This window comes from Chrysemys picta, chromosome 4, assembly GCF_011386835.1.
Source record: "Chrysemys picta bellii isolate R12L10 chromosome 4, ASM1138683v2, whole genome shotgun sequence".
In the NCBI taxonomy this organism is placed as follows: Eukaryota; Metazoa; Chordata; order Testudines; family Emydidae; genus Chrysemys; species Chrysemys picta.
This window is the reverse complement of record NC_088794.1, coordinates 46,452,417-46,470,455: the sequence shown is the minus strand read 5'-3', so window position 1 is coordinate 46,470,455 and position 18,039 is coordinate 46,452,417. Positions and strand designations below refer to the sequence as shown.

Genomic DNA, 18,039 nt, shown 5'->3' with positions numbered 1-18,039 from the left:
GTGGGGTTCTTACTCCCCTGCACGGGTGGAATCCAAGCCACAATCTAGCTCCAGGATACCAGTGTAAAACTACTGATATGTTTCTTAGTCAAGAAGTGACTAGAAGTCACATTGAATAAGGTGTTCAGTTTAGGGGCAGTGCCTTTTATACAGATACTTTTACAGGTATTGGTTTAACAGCTAAAAAAGCAGCTCATGTAGTAATCTTGTCTCTCTCACTGAAATAATGGCATAAGCACTAGGAAAATCACTCCTGTATCATAATCATCTCTGTTCCACACTGCAGCAATTTCCCAGGCGCTGGCAGATGTCTGGATTATGCAGTAGCTGAGCAGGTTTAACCTTTTCTCTGGGCAATTTCGTGGATGTTTCCTTCCTGAAGACAAAATGCATTGACGCTTGTCTACTAATGCTTTACCTGCAGGAAGGCATGTATCTGGAATGTTGTTTGCTTTGCTCATTGATGTAAGGTTGATGTGATGGGAAAGCACAGTATTTACAATATTTAAGTAGTGGGAAAGTGAGGTCATTGGTTAATCCTCTTTCTCTATCACAGCCTGGAGATGCCAGGCTGACTCACCTGTTTTTCTGTATAAAAGTGTTATGTGCATACAAAGCACACAGGATCTTTATAGAGGAAGGTAAATACACAGCATTTATTGAGAATACCACAGTTAGCATACGCTTTTTAGACACACACACACACACACACACACACACACACACACACACACACACACTCGCGCTCTCTCTCTCTCCTGCAGTGATGTGTATAGTTACCAGTCCAGAGTCTGGATCAATCTAGTGGCGAGCCAGATTGGTCACAGAGGGGAGCGGGGCTCTATCACTCGTGATCCGATGCTCCTGGGGTGTGGCAAGACGAACCCAAAGTCCCATAGCCAAGCACCCTGTTCTTATAGGGTTTTTTTGAAGCCTATGGATTTTGCTGTGTCAGTTTGTGACCAGTTACTTCTTAATTGGTGTAAACATTACAATACACCTCAAGAGGGTCATCCTGTCCTTTTATTCCGATCCTTTGTTCCGATTTAATCAATTGTCCTTAGGGGTGCCAGCCTTCATCTCAGGGTCGTCAATCTGCCCTTCATTATGGATGCGCGTTGATGATTCTTTGTCCTCACCCACAACTATTTCACATTTGGGGACAATATATACCTTCAAGTCAGCAGCATTGCTATGGGTACCCGCATGGCTCCACAGTATGCCAACATTTTTATGGCTGACTTAGAACAATGCTTCCTTAGCTCTCGTCCCCGAACGCCCCTACTCTACTTGTGCTACATTGATGACATCTTCATCCTCTGGACCCATGGAAAAGAAGCCCTTGAGGAATTCCACCATGATTTCAATAATTTCCATCCCACCATCAACCTCAGCCTAGATCAATCCACACAAGCGGTCCATTTCTTGGACACTACTGTGCTAATAAGTGATGGTCACATAAATACCACCCTATACCGGAAACTTACTGACCACTACACTTACCTACATGCCTCCAGCTTCCTTCCAGGACACACCACACGATCCATTGTCTACAGCCAAGCTCTAAGATATAACCACATTTGCTCCAATCCCTCAGACAGAGACAAGCACCTACAAGATCTCTATCAAGCATTCTTAAAACTACAATACCCACCTGCTGAAGTGAAAAAACAGATTGACTGACTGACTGACTGACTGACTGACTGACTGACTGACTGACAGAGCCAGACGAGTACCCAGAAGTCTCCTCCTACAAGACAGGCCCAACAAAGAAAATAACAGAACACCACTAGCTGTCACCTTCAGCCCCCAACTAAAACCTCTCCAGCGCATCATCAAAGATCTACAACCTATCCTGAAAGATGATCCCTCACTCTCACAGATCTTGGGAGACAGACCTGTCCTCGCTTACAGACAACCCCCCAACCTAAAGCAAATACTCACCAGCAACCACACATTGACCCAGGAACCTATCTTTGTAACAAAGCCTGATGCCAACTCTGTCCACATATCTATTCAAGTGACATCATCATAGGACCTAATCACATCAGCCATACCATCAGGGACTCGTTCACCTGCACATCTACCAATGTGATATATGCCATCATGTGCCAGCAATGCCCTCTGCCATGTACATTGGCCAAACCGGACAGTCTCTACGCAAAAGAGTTAATGGACACAAATCTGACATCAGGAATCATAATACTCAAACACCAGTGGGAGAACACTTCAACCTGTCTGGTCATTCAATGACAGACCTGCGGGTGGCTATCTTACAACAGAAAAACTTCAAAAACAGACTCCAACGAGAGACTGCTGAGCTGGAATTGATATGCAAACTAGACACAATCAACAAAGGATTGAATAAGGACTGGGAATGGCTGAGCTATTACAAACATTGAATCTATCTCCCCTTGTAAGTATTCTCACACTTCTTATCAAACTGTCTGTACTGGGCTATCTTGATTATCACTTCAAAAGTTTTTTTCACTTACTTAATTGGCCTCTCAGAGTTGGTAAGACAACTCCCACCTGTTCATGCTCTCTGTATGTGTGTGTGTATATATATCTCCTCAATATATGTTCCATTCTATATGCATCCGAAGAAGTGGGCTGTAGCCCATGAAAGCTTATGCTCTAATAAATTTGTTAGTCTCTAAGGTGCCACAAGTACTCCTGTTCTTTTTGCGGATACAGACTAACACGGCTGCTACTCTGAAACCGATGATTCTTTGATGTCCTTTAAGTCTCTTCATTCCTTCTTCCTTGACTCTGGCTATAACAATGGCCTTCACACCTTATATTTTCCTGATGCATATATTCCTCATTCACACAAACAGATTGAGAATACAAACAGTAGTATTTTATATCGAGCAAAAAGGCATTGCAAATTAAACCTTGCTAAGTTTTACAATCAATAGCCAAGACAATTTACATTGAGGCCCAGGCCTTCAATGTTCCTCTAATCTACTTAACATAGGCACAATAGAGAATCCTGTCTCTTACTTACTAAAACCTTAAAACAAAGAAATGCATATTTAACTAGAGTGCCTATATTGTAATACATATAGGAAACCATAGTAGACATTATAACTTATCCTAAAACAAAAGGGTGACCATAATCAGTCATAAGGATTGTTCTGGTCTGTCATTCCTTTCTGCTATTCAAAAAGGGTGGCTGACAGGATGAAATCAAATCATACATTAATTCTCATAGTACATTATAAAATCCAGCTCCTACAAAGGGACCTTCCCAGGGAAGCAACTGTTCCTCAGTGGGGAAAGTGGGGCAGTAGGGAGAGCTTAACTGGTGCAGCAACTTTCAGACACAACATAGGAACAAGCTCACTCTCCAGTTCAGAGCATTTGAAATCGCTGTTGCCTTGATTTGCTGCCAGTTTGGAAAACTGATGATAATAAAGGAAAACTAAAAGCGGACAGTGGTAAATTAGGCAGCTGGCAGACACACTGAATCATTTCCAAGCACTTGGTGAAGATAAAAGCATTTTCTTGTGGATGCTTAGCTGCTCACGGAGTCGTCCTCTGTTTCTTTCTAGACAGTACCTTCAGCCATGTGGAACTTAAGGAATATGTTCAGCCCAGTGATCTTGTCCAATACTGGAGTGTGTTGTCTAGTGGACCCAATACAGCTTTACTTTTCAGAAGTGAATCAGTGATTTTTGTTGGCAATGGACAGTAAGGCTGCTTCACGTCACGAAGTTCCAGGAAAGAATTTTAAACTGGTTGCTCCTGCCCTGCGACTTTAAAGAAGCAGACCACATCCATGTCCTGGTAACTTTCAGATAACCTTAACTTTGCCACTGAATACACTGGAAGTCAATCTGTCAGATTCAATGGTAGGACTTTCTGTTTGTCTTGTTCCTGTTAATCATTAATGGCAAGTTCCTCCCTTTATACATACAAAAGGGACAGAGATTTGACAGACACAGAGAGAGCATGTTCCATTTGTTGCTTGAGGAGTGGAGTAGTAGGATTCCATAAACACACAGCAGGATGCACCGATCCAAGGGGGGTGAAATCCCTGCTTGTTTTTATTTCTCATCCTTACGAGTTGATTGATTAGAACTTCCAACTAAGTTTTGAACCTGTATGACCAGCTAAGGGCAAAGTGTGTGACAGTGGCATTTAAAATGTGTGACAAAGATGTCAGATGAGGAAGAGAAATAGAATAGAAGGAAAAGAAGCTTGAAATTCTGTAGGACGATTTATTTAAATAGTGTTTTCTATTGCCAGGGCTGTCCCTAGGGAGGGTGCGGGGCCACAAATCAGCCTGTATGGGCCCTTCTTAACATTTTTTATACAGGTGAAATCTGGTGTGAGGAGGGGATATCAGTGCTGGGGGGTGAGGGACGATGGAGAGTCACAGGGTGGCACCTGTGCTAGAGGCAAGGGGCCCCTTGTGCTGGGGGTGGGGTCTGGGGTGGAAGGGCAATGGATGTGGTCAGCCTAGCACTGGCATGTTCAGGTGGCGCTAGGATGCTGGCGGCGCGTGAGCAAGAAAAAGAAATACAGTGTGGCTTCCCGCTGGTGAGTGTGGGCCCAACTCCCGCTGCCAGCGCCAGGGTCCCCCTAACCTCCCAGGCACCCCAACCCCAACCTCCCTGGGCCGGTCTAGCACTCCCTGCACGACACATGCACACTGAAGCACAGGGCCCCCCAAAGTGCGGATCCCAGAGTGGTCGCCCCGATTCGCCATACTGTCTGTAATCAGTTTAATAGTTCAGCCTGCCTGGTGTCCATAATCTACACAAGTATGCAGGAAGATAACACCAGAGCTGAGCTGGTCAGAGGTACAGAGTGGAATAATAATTTTAAAAGTTGACATGCTGTGCATTATGTGCAATACATGGGATCTGTGTGGGGCTACAACCTGCCAGAAACCTGTATATAGGCATTTTGTGGGCATTGTTCACAACCTGAGAAAGCAAGGTCTGTTAGCAAAGACTTTTCTCCCGTTCATGCCCACAGCTGACTTCCAGAATTAAATGGGAGTATTTACTCTCTACCAGTGTAGACCCTGCACTCCACTATGCCCCTGGAGATATGATTCAGATCAAAAGGAGTGATGTCACCTATGATCCTGTACAGCAGAGAGCTATACTTTTGACCCATCTGAGCTAAATTCAGCTCTGGTGAAAGCAGGTGCTAATCCACTGCCTTAGAGAGGTGATGTACTCACGTTAGGGCGCCATTTGGCTCACAGTGACTTAGTTCTCTATTCTGGCTAACAGTGCTGGAATGGAAGCCCAGCGTTAAATACTCTGCTTCTTCCAAGCTTTTCTGTGCTGCATTGGCTCTGGTGCCCATTTTTTAAAGGGTTCTAAGAAATTCACATTCTGGGGTAGAAGATAGTCATTGAATGACTAGCAAGAGTTTATGGGTCTGTGTTTAAATATACATCAATATTGTGATCCAAACTCTGTGACGTTGTGAGAAGTGTAATTTAAAGCCAGAATTTGGCCTTGGATTTGTTGTTCCAAGTATTTATTAGATGAGGTTCCATTTTTAGTCTGGTTAAACCAAACTTGTTGTTGTAGTTTGTTTTGTTTTTAGAGAGCAAAGTTGAACGGTTTGGTGCAATCTTTTCATTGCTCTTCATCCCTACGTTCACTTGCTGGCACAATCTAATTTCTTTCAAATAATCTTCATGTTCTTGGCCTAGTCTGATGCTATCAATGTGTCTTCCTGTATGGGCATGTTCTGAATAAAAGGGTGTGTAATGGAAATATGTTCCCTCTTCTCACTGCACTAGCGGGCTACATTCTTAAGTATTGTATATTGAAACATCAGTCTCATTTATTTTTCCACCCTTTTGTTCTGTGACAATGGGCAGTACAGTGTTTTCTTTCTCCAGATTGTTATAATGTGCAAATTTCCGCAGAAAAATAAAAGACATACTGGCAAGCTCCTTACAAAACCTAATAGGCCAAAAGAAGAGTGTAAAAGTAAACCCACAGCTTTATAAGAAGCCAAAGCATCAGAGGAATGAAGCATTCATAAAGATACCCTCAAATATCCAGCTTCCCGCGTTGGCTTCAGATACCATTACTGCTGGATATGTAGAGAAGAGAATTGGCCTTGAAGGTTCATTTCAAAGTGGTGAGTTATGTGCATGTGTTCTCTATACCTATATCCTGTTAACATCTACCTTACAAGCAGGATTTTCAAAAGTGCACAGGATTGGACCTAATTTTCCTCCCACTGACGTCAATGATAAAATTCCTGTTGACTTCAGTGGAAGCAGAGAGAAGCCAACGCTGAGTGCTTTTGAAAATCTATCCTCCCAGCCCATGTTATCCTGTAGTCTGCATGGTACTCTATGAAATGGGGCTGCTTATTGCTGCTGTTCTAAAATCCAAAATACTAGTTCCAAATTAGGAGCAGATCCAGCTTCCAGTGAAATCAGTGGAAAGATGCCCATCAATTTCAGGGGGAGCTGGATTTGGCCTTGAGTGTACTATTATGTAAAGGGATTATGATAATGACTGGGCTAGTGAATAATTCAATGAATTTAATGAATGTTGCTTTATTTTTTTCTATTAATGTTTTGTCTGCAAACAGATTGCAAAAGTCTTTGATTTATTCATTCTTAGCAAATAACCTTTTTTTTTTTTTTGTTAGTGAATTTCATACATTTCTTTAGTGAATAATCAATCTTGGCCTGCAGATTACTTGTGGTTTGTGAATATTCACTTACTGCATGGCACGTTTCCTTATTTTCTGAAATATGTCACTAAACACCACAGAATGAAGAGCAAATTTTACAATCAACAGTCATCCTACTTTAAATTTTACAATCATCCAAATTTATTTTTTTGGTAAAATTCAAAAATTTGGGCAAAACTCACTTTTCATAAATGATCACCTAGTAAAAACTAAGGGACTAATTCTTCTTTGATTTACACTGGCGTAAAGCTATTATATCTCCAATGACTTCTATGGTCTTATGACTGATTTACCACTTTATAAATCAGAGGAGAATAACACCCCAAAGTACTCAAATATTTGCAGAAAGTATAGGGGAAGAAAGGAGTCACACATGAAGTGGAATAAAAATTCACTCTTAAATTCAAACAAATATTTGCAGACAGTTTCTTCTATTTGTACAGCTCTGGACAATGTTAAATATAAATATGTTAAATATAGCAAAGGGTTACATTTGCCAGTTTTAGCTGGAATTTATTCTGTATTCAACAAGAATTTGATTAAGATCATGGTCGTTAGAGGCAGGACAGGTGTATTCATTCAAGTCTATCCTCTTGTAAGGGCAGGATACAGTCATGAAAGAGATGACCTGTTTTTATTTACTTCTGGGTATTTCTGTTGTACTCAACATAACACCTACAAAAATATATTATATACAGTGTCTGTGGTTTGTTGTATGTAACTGTATAGGTTTTAAATAAATCACAGTTCACAACATAGTACAATACACACATGAACTGTGATTTGTAACCTACAGACTTAGACATATCAGCCCTGTAGCTTGGCTGGGCCACAGCCTTTTGTGTCTGTCTATATAACCACTTTGTTGGAAGAAGTTGAACAGCTTTTTCTCTTTGTCTCCTTGCAGCTGGTGTGTGAAGTGGGATTGATTACCATGCAGTGTGTTCCTGACCTTTGAAGAAATAGTAAGTACGCCTGTATTCATAATGTCTTCTCCTCCTCCTCTTCCTCCTCCTCACCTTTTGGAACCTGCACTGTCCAGACACAGTTCTCTAATCAAATGCTTTATTTTTGTTCTGGTTTCAGGTGCTGAGAAAGATCCTACTCTGGGTTTTGTTCTTTTGGTTGTTTATATAAAAGCCCTGTATCCCAGAGGATAATTGCTCTAGTTTCTCCTTTTGAAATACTGTTATCAAGGTCAGCTATGTTCCATTAAAAAACAAAATCAGTTACTATTGCTAGAAAATTGACATTTGGTCATTTCTGGGAGCCAGGGGTGGGGGGAATTGCACTGGATGACTCACTTGAATTATTGGTAGCTCAGAGATGGTCAGTGTGAAACCCACTCTTCTGGCCTACCGAGGGCAAAGGAGTGAAGATAAATGCTTCCAAACCAAGCCAGAGAGGAAAGGCTACTTTGTGTCTTTAGACACATTATTGTAATAAGTAAAGCAATACAATAATAAACAGAAAACTCTATGCCAGGTTTATGTTGTTTCATTTTTAATCATGGGAATGGCTTTATAAAAAGGCTTCTCTCTACATTGTGTAATTCTATTGCAGTCTCATGATATGAAGCACGTTTACTGTAGGCACTGGTTTAGAGTTTTGTTTACACAGAAGAAATCTGCACAAAGTTGACTGCACTGTGACTGATGTTTGCAGAAAGAGTGACATGAAACACAAGGCCAAATGATAACGTGGGAATGGGGCCTCCAAGAGGTCTAGCCACAATAGGGACTAAGTTTAAAAATAGGATTGTGCTCTCTCTCTCCTCCTCCCACAACCACCCCATGCCGTAGGTAACAAATACAGACAGGACCAATGTGTGACATTCAAGTGCATTACGGTCAGACTGAGTTGGTTCACAAACATTACATTCAGACAGGGCTGGTGTTTGAGGCGGAAATCCAACAGGGCTGGATTTTTCATGCTCTTTTGTACTGGAATTCATTTTTTGCCCACGTAGTGCAGGGACCCCAGAAATGGCACAAATATTTACAGTGCTAGTCTCTTGTGAAATTTTCTCAGCTGATGTGTGACACAAGCAATTGAAATGTGTGACAGGTGACTAAAATGTAGAACACCCACGTTTCATTGCATGTTGCGGCCTAATTAAAAGATGGTTAATGGTTTTTAACTGTGAAATGTGTTTTAAGGATGTTTTCTTGCTATGTGAATTAACTAAACCAGTTTATAAAAAGAAAACTGGAAAACAAATTAATTCATGCAGAACCACCACAGAAAGATACCTCATATGAATCATCAGCAGTGTTTGAACTATCAACCCTCAGATCTTCAACACAGACATCTGCCACATGATCTAAAGAAAGAACTGTTATCCTCTATGTAGATCAGCCACTAAAGGGGACTTGACACATACTCTACCAATGCATTACCCAATTATTTGCTGGACAGCAGTAGAGTGTTGGGAATTAGGATTCCTTGGCACTATTCCTGTCTCTGGAAGGAGTGTGTGGTCTAGTGGTTAAAGTAGCAGTTACAGCTAGGCTAGCCAAGCAATAGATTCGGCACATTTATTTTGAAAGGCAGCATGCTTGAGTGGGTGAGACTTGGAACTGCCATATTAGAGAGTGGGGCAAAATACTGGCTCCACTGAAATCAATGAAACACCTGCCACTGACTTCTGTGGAGCCAAGATTTCACCCCTGGGCTCTAGTACCAGTTCTACCTGACATGTCTATGCATTAGCTATGAAGCCTCAACATTTTTAGGCTTTTTAACACGAAGTGTGTTCTTGTTGAACCAAACAGCATAATCATAAGGGTTTCTATTATGTACCATTCTTAATGTGTTCAAGGGCTTTTTCAAAAGACCATGCACATTGTACATTTTTACAGTTCTTGGTATCAGCAACAAGTTAGTTACAATCATTAGCAATAACATTAACAGTTCTATCACATGTGTACATTTACAGTTATTTTTGTCATGCCAAGCCTTTGGTTTAGACAAATCATTCTTTAGATCAGCATGTTTAATATCCCTTTTGAATCTTTGTAGCTTTTTCTTGACCTCAGGGTTTTCCTTGACATAGGCTTTTAGTTTAACCACTTCCTTGGAGTTTTGGTATTTTAGGGTTAACCCATGGCTTTTATTTGCAAGGTTTTAATCCTTCCCTTCCTCCCTGTCCAGTAGGGTCAAAATCTGAACTCTTTTTTGCAACAGAATCCATTGGCTGGCTGGGTGCGTCCTCTTTACTAATGGCTATGGGCAAGTCTTTCTCCCCCCAGTCAGTCAGGTAATTTGCATCAACACAGACACTAGCTTGTTTACTAGTTTTCAAATCCTCAACCTTTACCAATTCCAAGGCTGGACTCTGTCTTAAAGAGATACCATCCATTTTCACTAGCATGTTAGACTCAAGGTTCTTTTGCCAACCTCTTAACTAAACTAAACATTATTAAAAAGCAAAAGAGAAAGAATATGGTTAAAAGATCAATATACATACAGACATGAGTTCAATTCATTGAGGTTCAGATTCATAGCAGAGATGCAAAAAGAACAGGAGTACTTGTGGCATCTTAGACTAACAAATTTATTTGAGCATAAGCTTTTGTGGGCTAAAATCCACTTCATCGGATGCATGCAGTGGAAAATACAGTAGGAAGATATATATATATATATATACACAGAGAACATGAAAAAATGGGTGTTGCCATAGCAACTGTAGAATTCAGTCCATAGCTCACAGTCCAATGTCCAAATCTCATATTCAGGGCGTACCAGCGTAACTGGGACCTCAGTCTTGCGACTCAAACTTCCCCTGATGAAGCCTAAGCAGAATCAGGACCCAAGGATCTTTTATACAATTTCATGTCTTTTGACAAGTTTGGATTTCCTCTGGGAACAAAAGGTCATTAGGATGACTTTGAAGGACGTCCATCACCGGTACTTAGCTATACGAATTAACATAAGGCCGTTTGCTTTTTCTTCCACCATTCACAGTACATTTCAAAGCAAGATGAATACTGAGATATCCCGTGTTTACAATTCATTTAAATGCCAGGATCTTCTTTTGACCTCGGAATGATCAGAATACCGCATAGACAGGGACTATTGATTACATTGTGGATCCTACTCATACATACGTAAATACACAAAAACACAAACATGATCTTCCCACCTGTCTTTTGAGGGTTATTTATTTTGCAGGATGTTTAACCCTTTCTAGCCATGCGTCACAGCCCCCCTTTTAAATTTGATTCATATAAATGCAGAAGATTTGCTTGCTCTGATTTTAATTGGCGCTGCAAAGCTCTAGCAGGATTCATCCCAAAGAGTTCATTTCCTTAAGACCCTGGGGCAAATAAACAATCCCACAGGAAAGTTGCCAATACTGTGAAAAGATGAAACCTGAGAGCAACCGTGCACAGTAGGGCTCTGAACAAACCTGTTTTAGACATGCTTCTTACAGAAACGACTTCCAAAGAACCATGAGTCTTAAGAAAAAGTTGATAGCTTGTGGGTTCTGCCTCATTTAAAGAAAACTTTCACCCATTTGCAGTGTTCAACCCACCTATACAATTAAGAGTTAGTAGGAAAGAAAGACAAAACCAAGGAAACTAGATGAAGGATTTGACTCAGGTACTTTATTCAAAGCAGTTTCAAGAATGGTGTCCTTAAAGATAAGAAGTGGAGGCACAGCTATAAGAAAATACATTGTATGGACCAACATTATTCAGAATAAACCTTAAGGAAAAGAGAAGGGACATAAAGCAACTAGGAAATGGTATTTCAGTTTTAATGTTGAATAACAGATTTATGTAGAAAAAACACTAGTCAATACATTGTTCTTTAGGAAAAATGGGGAATTACTATGTTTTTGACATTTCAAATAGCTGTGATTTTTTTCATATTGGGAGCTCATCTTCTAAACACTGTAATGGAAAGCATCAGTTTGGTCCATCAAAATATTCTGAGCCTGATTATTTGTTGTCCTGTACCTTGTGTAGTCATTTACACCAGTGCAAAGTGGATGAAAAATTTTGATTTCCGTAGTGTTTTGAAATTAATCTTGCATTGATCAGAAAGACTATACAAGGGACAGGCCCTGTAATTCCACATAATTTCAGAATTCTCTATTCCCTATTTCCTCACCTTAGAAATTACTTGGTAAAATGTATTCAGAGTATGTCTAGCTAGAGCAAAACGGAGTGCTCCTGATTTTCATTCTTTATGATTTACCATTCACAAAATAGTACAAAATCGGTCATCTTTTATGTACAGAGTTTGATTTGCTTTTCTTGTATAGTCATTGCACATTGTCAGACCCTGGATCTTTACTTTAGGAAGTCAACTTGATTAAAGCTCGCAAGATTTGATTCACCAGCTCCCATCTTCTTGCAAATTTTTACAATTGTAGAGCCTGATACAGTGGAGTAACTCCTGCAATGCACTGATGTGAGTGGAGAATCAAGGCACAGAATGATTGCAGTCAGCTGAGTTCTTATGGGTTTTCCTCTACAAAAATTATTATTAAAGATTCAGCAAATGTATCTGAAGGGCTTTGCATCAATGGGAATTCATCATGGAGTTTTAACAGGGCTTGATCCCACAGTCCTTACATGCACACAGCTCTAAGTGAAGGAGCTGGAACTTCTTTCAATGCCAAGTAGAATTCTGCAGAATCCATTTAGCTTATGAGCTGGTTATGCTGTTTCAAAGCCTTAGTTAGTAGCCTGTTTATTTTGTTGATAGTTATGATAAGGTTTAGGCTTTTACTTCAGCGGAGACTAACAAAATTTTCAGGAGAGTTTTGATTTCAGGAGCACACACTGAGAATGGCCTTTGATCTTTTTTTTTTTTTTTTTTTTTTTTTTTTTTTTTTTAAAGCACTGCAACCCTCACCCACTCCAATCAGTTAGCTCTTTTTTGCCTCTCCGTCTATAACTGCTGGGATTTTTTTCACCAATACTTTGTAGTCTGTCTTTCCTATGTGTGTCCCTATGAATTGTTCTGTTCTAAGTAGCTGTCTTATTATGCAAAATTACTTTTAACTTTGGAATTTCTTTTGTTTTCCTTTTTGGCTCAAAGTCAGAGTCAGCCCTGGAAGAGGAAGTTATCCAAAGGGTGTGTTGTCAGGGAGTCTGATATATATGCCTGTTAAGCTCTCAAAAGCAGCAATTGGCCTTTGGCGGAGGAAGATTGTTTTGCCACTTGCATCATTTCCATTTCAGAGAAATGGCAAGATACGACAAGTTTTACCTTTTTGCTGCATGAACAAGTCAAAACAGCTTGAAAACAACCTTATGACACTAGTCCCACCTTTGGGTGAGAAAAGTTCACATCCTGTACTCATAATAAACTGTCTTATTTAGATTTAAGTTTTAATGAACTGTAGTACTTATTAATCTATTTGAGGTATTTATAGAATGGCAGTAGTCTATATTATCTGCCTGAATGTCTGAACATAGTAATATGGATGTTTAGCTGTCAAACCAAATAGATGTAAGGCCTGGTTCTCAGTTGCACTGAGGTTTTCTGAACAATTACCCAAATCCTCAGACCCCTTTACACAGCCAGTGTAAGGTGTTTTAGTGTAATTGAGGATTCAAGCCATCTTCTTTGATATGGTATACAGGGGTTTGTGAATATAGCAGTCGTTTCAAATGTAGAAAGTCACTGGTATCTGTAAATAAACTGTACAGATTCAAAATATCTGCAACAAGTAGGTTCCTGCTGGTGCTTTCCAAATTCCCAGCAGGAACCTTACAAGGCACACAGATGACTTCTGGTTATGTGTTTGGCACTCAGACTAAATGTGACTGCCTGGGGTTAGACTATGCAGTGTTGTTGTAGCTGTGTTGGCCCCAGGATATTAGAGACAAGGTGGGTGAGGTAATATCTTTTATTGGACCAACTTCTGTTGGTGAGAGAGACGAGCTTTCAAGTTTACACACAGCTCTTCTTCAGGGCTGGGAAACGTACTCTGAGGCCTTGGCTACACTTGCAGATGTACAGCGCTGTGAGTTAAACCTGACTTTGTGCAGCTGAGTAGGGAAAGCGCTGTAGTCTGTCCACACGGACAGCTGCCCAGCACACTGTCCTGGCCACATTTGCGGCAACTGCAGCGCTATTGGGAGCGGTGCATTATGGGCAACTATCCCACAGAGCATCTTTTCCCATTCTGGCACCGTGGGTTGTGGGAAGAGGGCGTGGGTGCGGGGGATTCTGGGTCCTGTCCCAATGCCCCATGATGCATCGCTTCGCATCCCAGAAATCCCTTTGTTTCCGTCCACCTTTGGCGCCATCTTTCAACGGTTTCTGTGCAGCGCGATCTGTCTGCAGGAAATGGAGTCTGAACTGCTGAGGCGTATACTGACGAGTCTCGCCAGCATGTCACGTTTGGCTGTCGAACTATTCCTTAAGGTCCAAAGTGACAGTGAGGGTGAGGAGTCCGACGATGCTATCAAGCCGCGTAATGCGTACGACACGAAATTGCTTGTGGCATTTACGGACATGCTCAGCACCGTGGAACACCGCTTTTGGGCTCGGGAAACAAGCACCGAGTGGTGGGATCACATCTTCATGGAAGTCTGGGATGATGAGCAGTGGCTGCAGAACTTTTGGATGAGAAAAGCCACTTTCATGGGACTGTGTGAGGAGCTTGCCCCCACCCTGCAGTGCAAGGACACGAGATTGAGAGCTGCCCTGCCAGTGGAGAAGTGGGTGGCTATTGCAATCTGGAAGCTGGCAACTCCAGACAGCTACCGGTCAGTCGCAAACCAGTTTGGAGTGGGAAAGTCGACCGTTGGAATCATGTTGATGCAAGTTTGCAAGGCCATTAATCGCATCCTACTCAGAAGAACCGGGACTCTGGGTAACGTGCAGGAAATAGTGGATGGCTTTGCACAAATGGGGTTCCCTAACTGTGGAGGGGCGATAGATGGGATGCACATTCCTATTCTGGCACCGCCCCACCTAGGATCCGAGTACATTAATCAGAAGGGGTATTTCTCTATGGTTCTCCAGGCGCTTGTGGATCACCGTGGGCGTTTCATTGACATTAACATAGGCTGGCCCAGAAAGGTGCATGACGCACGCATCTTTTGGAACACTTGACTGTTCAGGAAGATGCAGGCCGGGACTTTTTTCCCAGAGCGGAAGATCACGGTAGGGGAAGTTGAAATGCCCATTGTGACCCTTGGAGATCCCGCTTACCCGTTAATGCCGTGGCTCATGAAACTCTACACAGGGAGCCTTGACAGCAGCAAGGAACGGTTCAACTACAGGCTGAGCTGCTGCCGAATGACTGTGGAGTGTGCCTTTGGCTGTTTAAAGGGCCGCTGGCGATCTCTGTATGGGAAGCTGGACTTGGCCGAAAACAGCATCCCCGCGGTTATATCCACATGCTGTGCCCTCCATAATATTTGTGGAGGGAAGGGTGAAAGCTTCACTTAGGCATGGACCTCCAAGGTTCAACACCTGTAGGCTGAATTTGCACAGCCAGAGAGCAGGGCTATTACAGGGGCCCAGCGCGGGGCTGCAAGGATTAGGGATGCCTTGAGGGAGCAATTTGAGGCTGAAAACCAGCAGTGATATCCGGTGCCCTGCACGGGAGTGAAGTGCAGTAGTTCCAATCTTTAGGAATCAGTGTCTGCTTAGCAGACAAGCAGACTTGCGGTGCCTGTTTATTTCCTGGGCTAAGGAGTCTTTTTACTTTATGCAATAATAAAGAATGTTTTCAAAGCCAAGGAATCCATTTATTGAAAAGAAAAAAAAATATTTATTGAAAAGAAACAAGGGGGTGGAGTGGGGAACAGTACAATCACAGATTCGCGTATGTCCTGTCTAGTGTGCTGTGCAGTGAGTGCTGCACTTCAGGACAGCTATACTGCATGGTGATGGGGGCTGAGTGCAGAGGGTAAGGGTCGTGGTTTTCAGGGCTGGGTGGTGAAGATACTGGTGTTGGAGGCATCGGGTGGTGTGAAGAACATGGAAGTTGGGGAAAGTGGATTGGAGGTGACAGTGGGATACAACGGAAAGAGTTTTGGGACAAGGGCTGTGGGGGGGGGGTGGCGTTTGCGGTACTCCTCCTCTTTCTGCATGGCTACCAGCTCCTGGACAGCATCTGCTTGGCGCTCCAGGATGCTTATGAGCCAATCAGTGCTTTGCTGCCGGTGCGCGGTGCTTTGCCGCCGCTGCGGTGGATTTTCCTGGCGGATCCTGCTTTCTCTCTCCCTCCAGTTCTGTGCTTTCTCATTCTCTTTAATAGATTGCCGCATCACTTCTTGCAGCATGTCATCTTTGCTTTTTCGCGGTGTCTTCCTGAGTCTTTGCAGTCTCTGAGCAGGCGATAAGAGGGATGGCTGAGGTCTCAAGGTTGATGCAGCTATATAGGAAAAATGCAACATTTAACAGAGGCAGCATTGTTTATACCAGACAGAGTAATAATGCCCCCCGCACTTAAGGAGTAGAAAACACAGAGGGTCTACACAATAGCATAATTTTCCCGCCCGAAACAGAGCACACACATCCCACGGGAGCCTCAAAATGGTGAGTAAGGGGGACTGATTGTTTCAGGGCTGCACTGTCCTCTAGGTTTCTGTGCCTTGGGGAGACCCAACAGCTTCAGGGGGCACCTACACTGAACACTGTCCCAACATTTTCCACAGGAGTTCGTCCTGGACGATAGCTCGCTGCCGAGGGTGACCTGGGAAGCAAGGGAGGGTCTTCTACTGCAATGCGGCTTCCGCCCTGGCCCATATCCAGCTTGCCTGTGTGCAGCAATGCTCTCCCCGCCCCTCACGGCACAGTGGCGTGGACACGTTAGCCTGGCTGGGACAAGGACCACGGTGGCTCTCCCGATAAACCTGCGCAAGCTCATTGCACACGTTCTGGATGAGACATTCGAGGAGATTACCGAGGCCGATTACCGCAATGTGATAAACCACATCAATGCACTATTCCGCATCTAGGCATGCATGCCTAACCCTCCTCTCCAATAGAGCCCGCACCGAAAAAATTCCTTCCTGAAAAAAAACCCGCTTACCGGGAACCTGCTCTTCTGTTTGTCCTCCACCAAGTACCGGCCGCTGTGACTGGCTACCTTCCTCCTGGCTCGAGAAGAGCTCCTGGCTGCATGGCTCCAGGGATTCCGGGGTGTCTCCATCCGGCCCACCACCATCACTCCCGTTTTCCTCCTCCCCCTCCCCCCTCACCGGCTCTGAAGTGTCCATGGTGGTGCTCGGAGTGGAGGTGGGGTTAACCCCAAGTATCGCATCCAGTTCTTTGTAGAATCGGCAGGTCGCGGGGGGAGCACCCGAGCGGCCGTTTGCATCGCGGGCTTTGCGGTAGGCACTCCGCAGCTCCTTCACTTTAATCCTGCACTGCAGGGCGTCCCGGTCATGGCCCCTTTCCATCATGTCCTTTGATACCTTCCCAAAGGTATCGTAATTCCTACGGCTGGAGCGCAGCTGGGACTGTACAGCTTCCTCCCCCCAAACACTGATGAGGTCAAGCAACTCGCCATTGCTCCATGCTGGGGCTCGCTTGGCGCGGGGAGGCATGGTCACCTGGAAAGATTCGCTGATAGCACTCCACACCACGCCGGGCTGAGCAAACAGGAAGGGGATTTTTAAAATTCGCGGGGAATGTAAAGGGTTGGCCTCATGGTTGGTTACCTGAGGCCAGGGCAGTAGAGTTTGAACTGATGACCAGAGTGGTAGAACAGGCATTGTGGGATACTGCCAAATAATTCTGGAGGCCATTCACAGCGCATTGGGCGGCCACACTGGCGCCGCAGCACTGCAGCGGCAGCGCAATACTCACTATTCCTCTCGGAGAGGTGGAGTACATGCAGCGCTGCAACCACGGCAATACAGCACTGCCAATGCCTTGCCAGTGTGGACGGGGAGTGAGTTACAGCACTGGGGGAGCCTTTACAGCGCTGTAACTCGCAAGTGTAGCCAAGGCCAGAGTGTCACAGCTAAATAGAAGTTGGGACATATTGTTTAGCATAAGTAGTTAACATATATTTCAAAAGACCATTCAAGAACTGAATTTTGTTCCCTCCACAGTCAACATCACTGCCATAGAATGAAGGTGCCAGGGAACTTGCCCATGGAGACATAAAGGTGGTGGAGATAAAAGGAGAACAGTGTGAGATGCAAATAATGTTGAAATTTTGTTATGGATCTTCTCTATCTAATGGATTTGTCTCATAACCCATCTCAAAGGCAGCCACTAGTGTATGGTGTGTTTGATAGTTAGCTGAAAGAAGCCTGCTTTTAGTTTTCAGAGGGAAGGACTGGGGGAAGTCACTCATAGCTCTTCTGGAGATACAGAGAGAAAATAATTCACTGGCATGAATATTCCTCTACAGTAGGCTCA

The 18,039-nt window shown here is 43.3% G+C and overlaps 2 protein-coding genes across 36 annotated transcripts in view; one reads left to right on the top strand and one right to left on the bottom strand.

Annotated features, from left to right (window-relative positions):
* DENND2B (DENN domain containing 2B) overlaps positions 1–18,039 on the top strand; it is a 307,166-nt gene that overhangs the window by 158,024 nt on the left and 131,103 nt on the right. For 2 of the 35 annotated variants that reach the window (XM_065592184.1, XM_065592179.1), the window contains 2 exons: positions 5,903–6,120; positions 7,595–7,652. The exons of 31 other annotated variants lie outside the window; for them this stretch is intronic. The gene's annotated coding sequence lies outside the window, so the exon portion shown is untranslated. Of the gene's footprint in view, positions 1–5,875; positions 6,121–7,594; positions 7,653–18,039 lie in introns of those variants that run through there. 2 more of the 35 variants (XM_065592183.1, XM_065592185.1) reach the window with 2 other exon arrangements.
* Positions 5,786–17,246, bottom strand: LOC135982771 (zinc finger and SCAN domain-containing protein 29-like). Its single transcript, XM_065590947.1, has 3 exons — positions 16,700–17,246; positions 15,823–16,039; positions 5,786–5,939 (listed from the first exon to the last, which is right to left on the bottom strand). Exons 1-3 carry the CDS (start codon positions 17,214–17,216, stop codon positions 5,786–5,788), a joined length of 888 nt encoding a protein of 295 aa, XP_065447019.1. The 5' UTR covers positions 17,217–17,246.

What these genes read in the sequence shown, in the direction of transcription:
- LOC135982771 (XM_065590947.1), bottom strand. Translation starts at nt 17,216, where the DNA reads ATGCCTCCCCGCGCCAAGCGAGCCCCAGCATGGAGCAATGGCGAGTTG. An exon ending in AACAGAAGAGCAGGTTCCCG is followed by an intron (nt 16,040 to 16,699) that starts GTAAGCGGGTTT and finishes TTTCCTATATAG; the next exon opens with CTGCATCAACCTTGAGACCT. An exon ending in CAAAGCACCGCGCACCGGCA is followed by an intron (nt 5,940 to 15,822) that starts GCAAAGCACTGA and finishes TTGGCCTATTAG; the next exon opens with GTTTTGTAAGGAGCTTGCCA.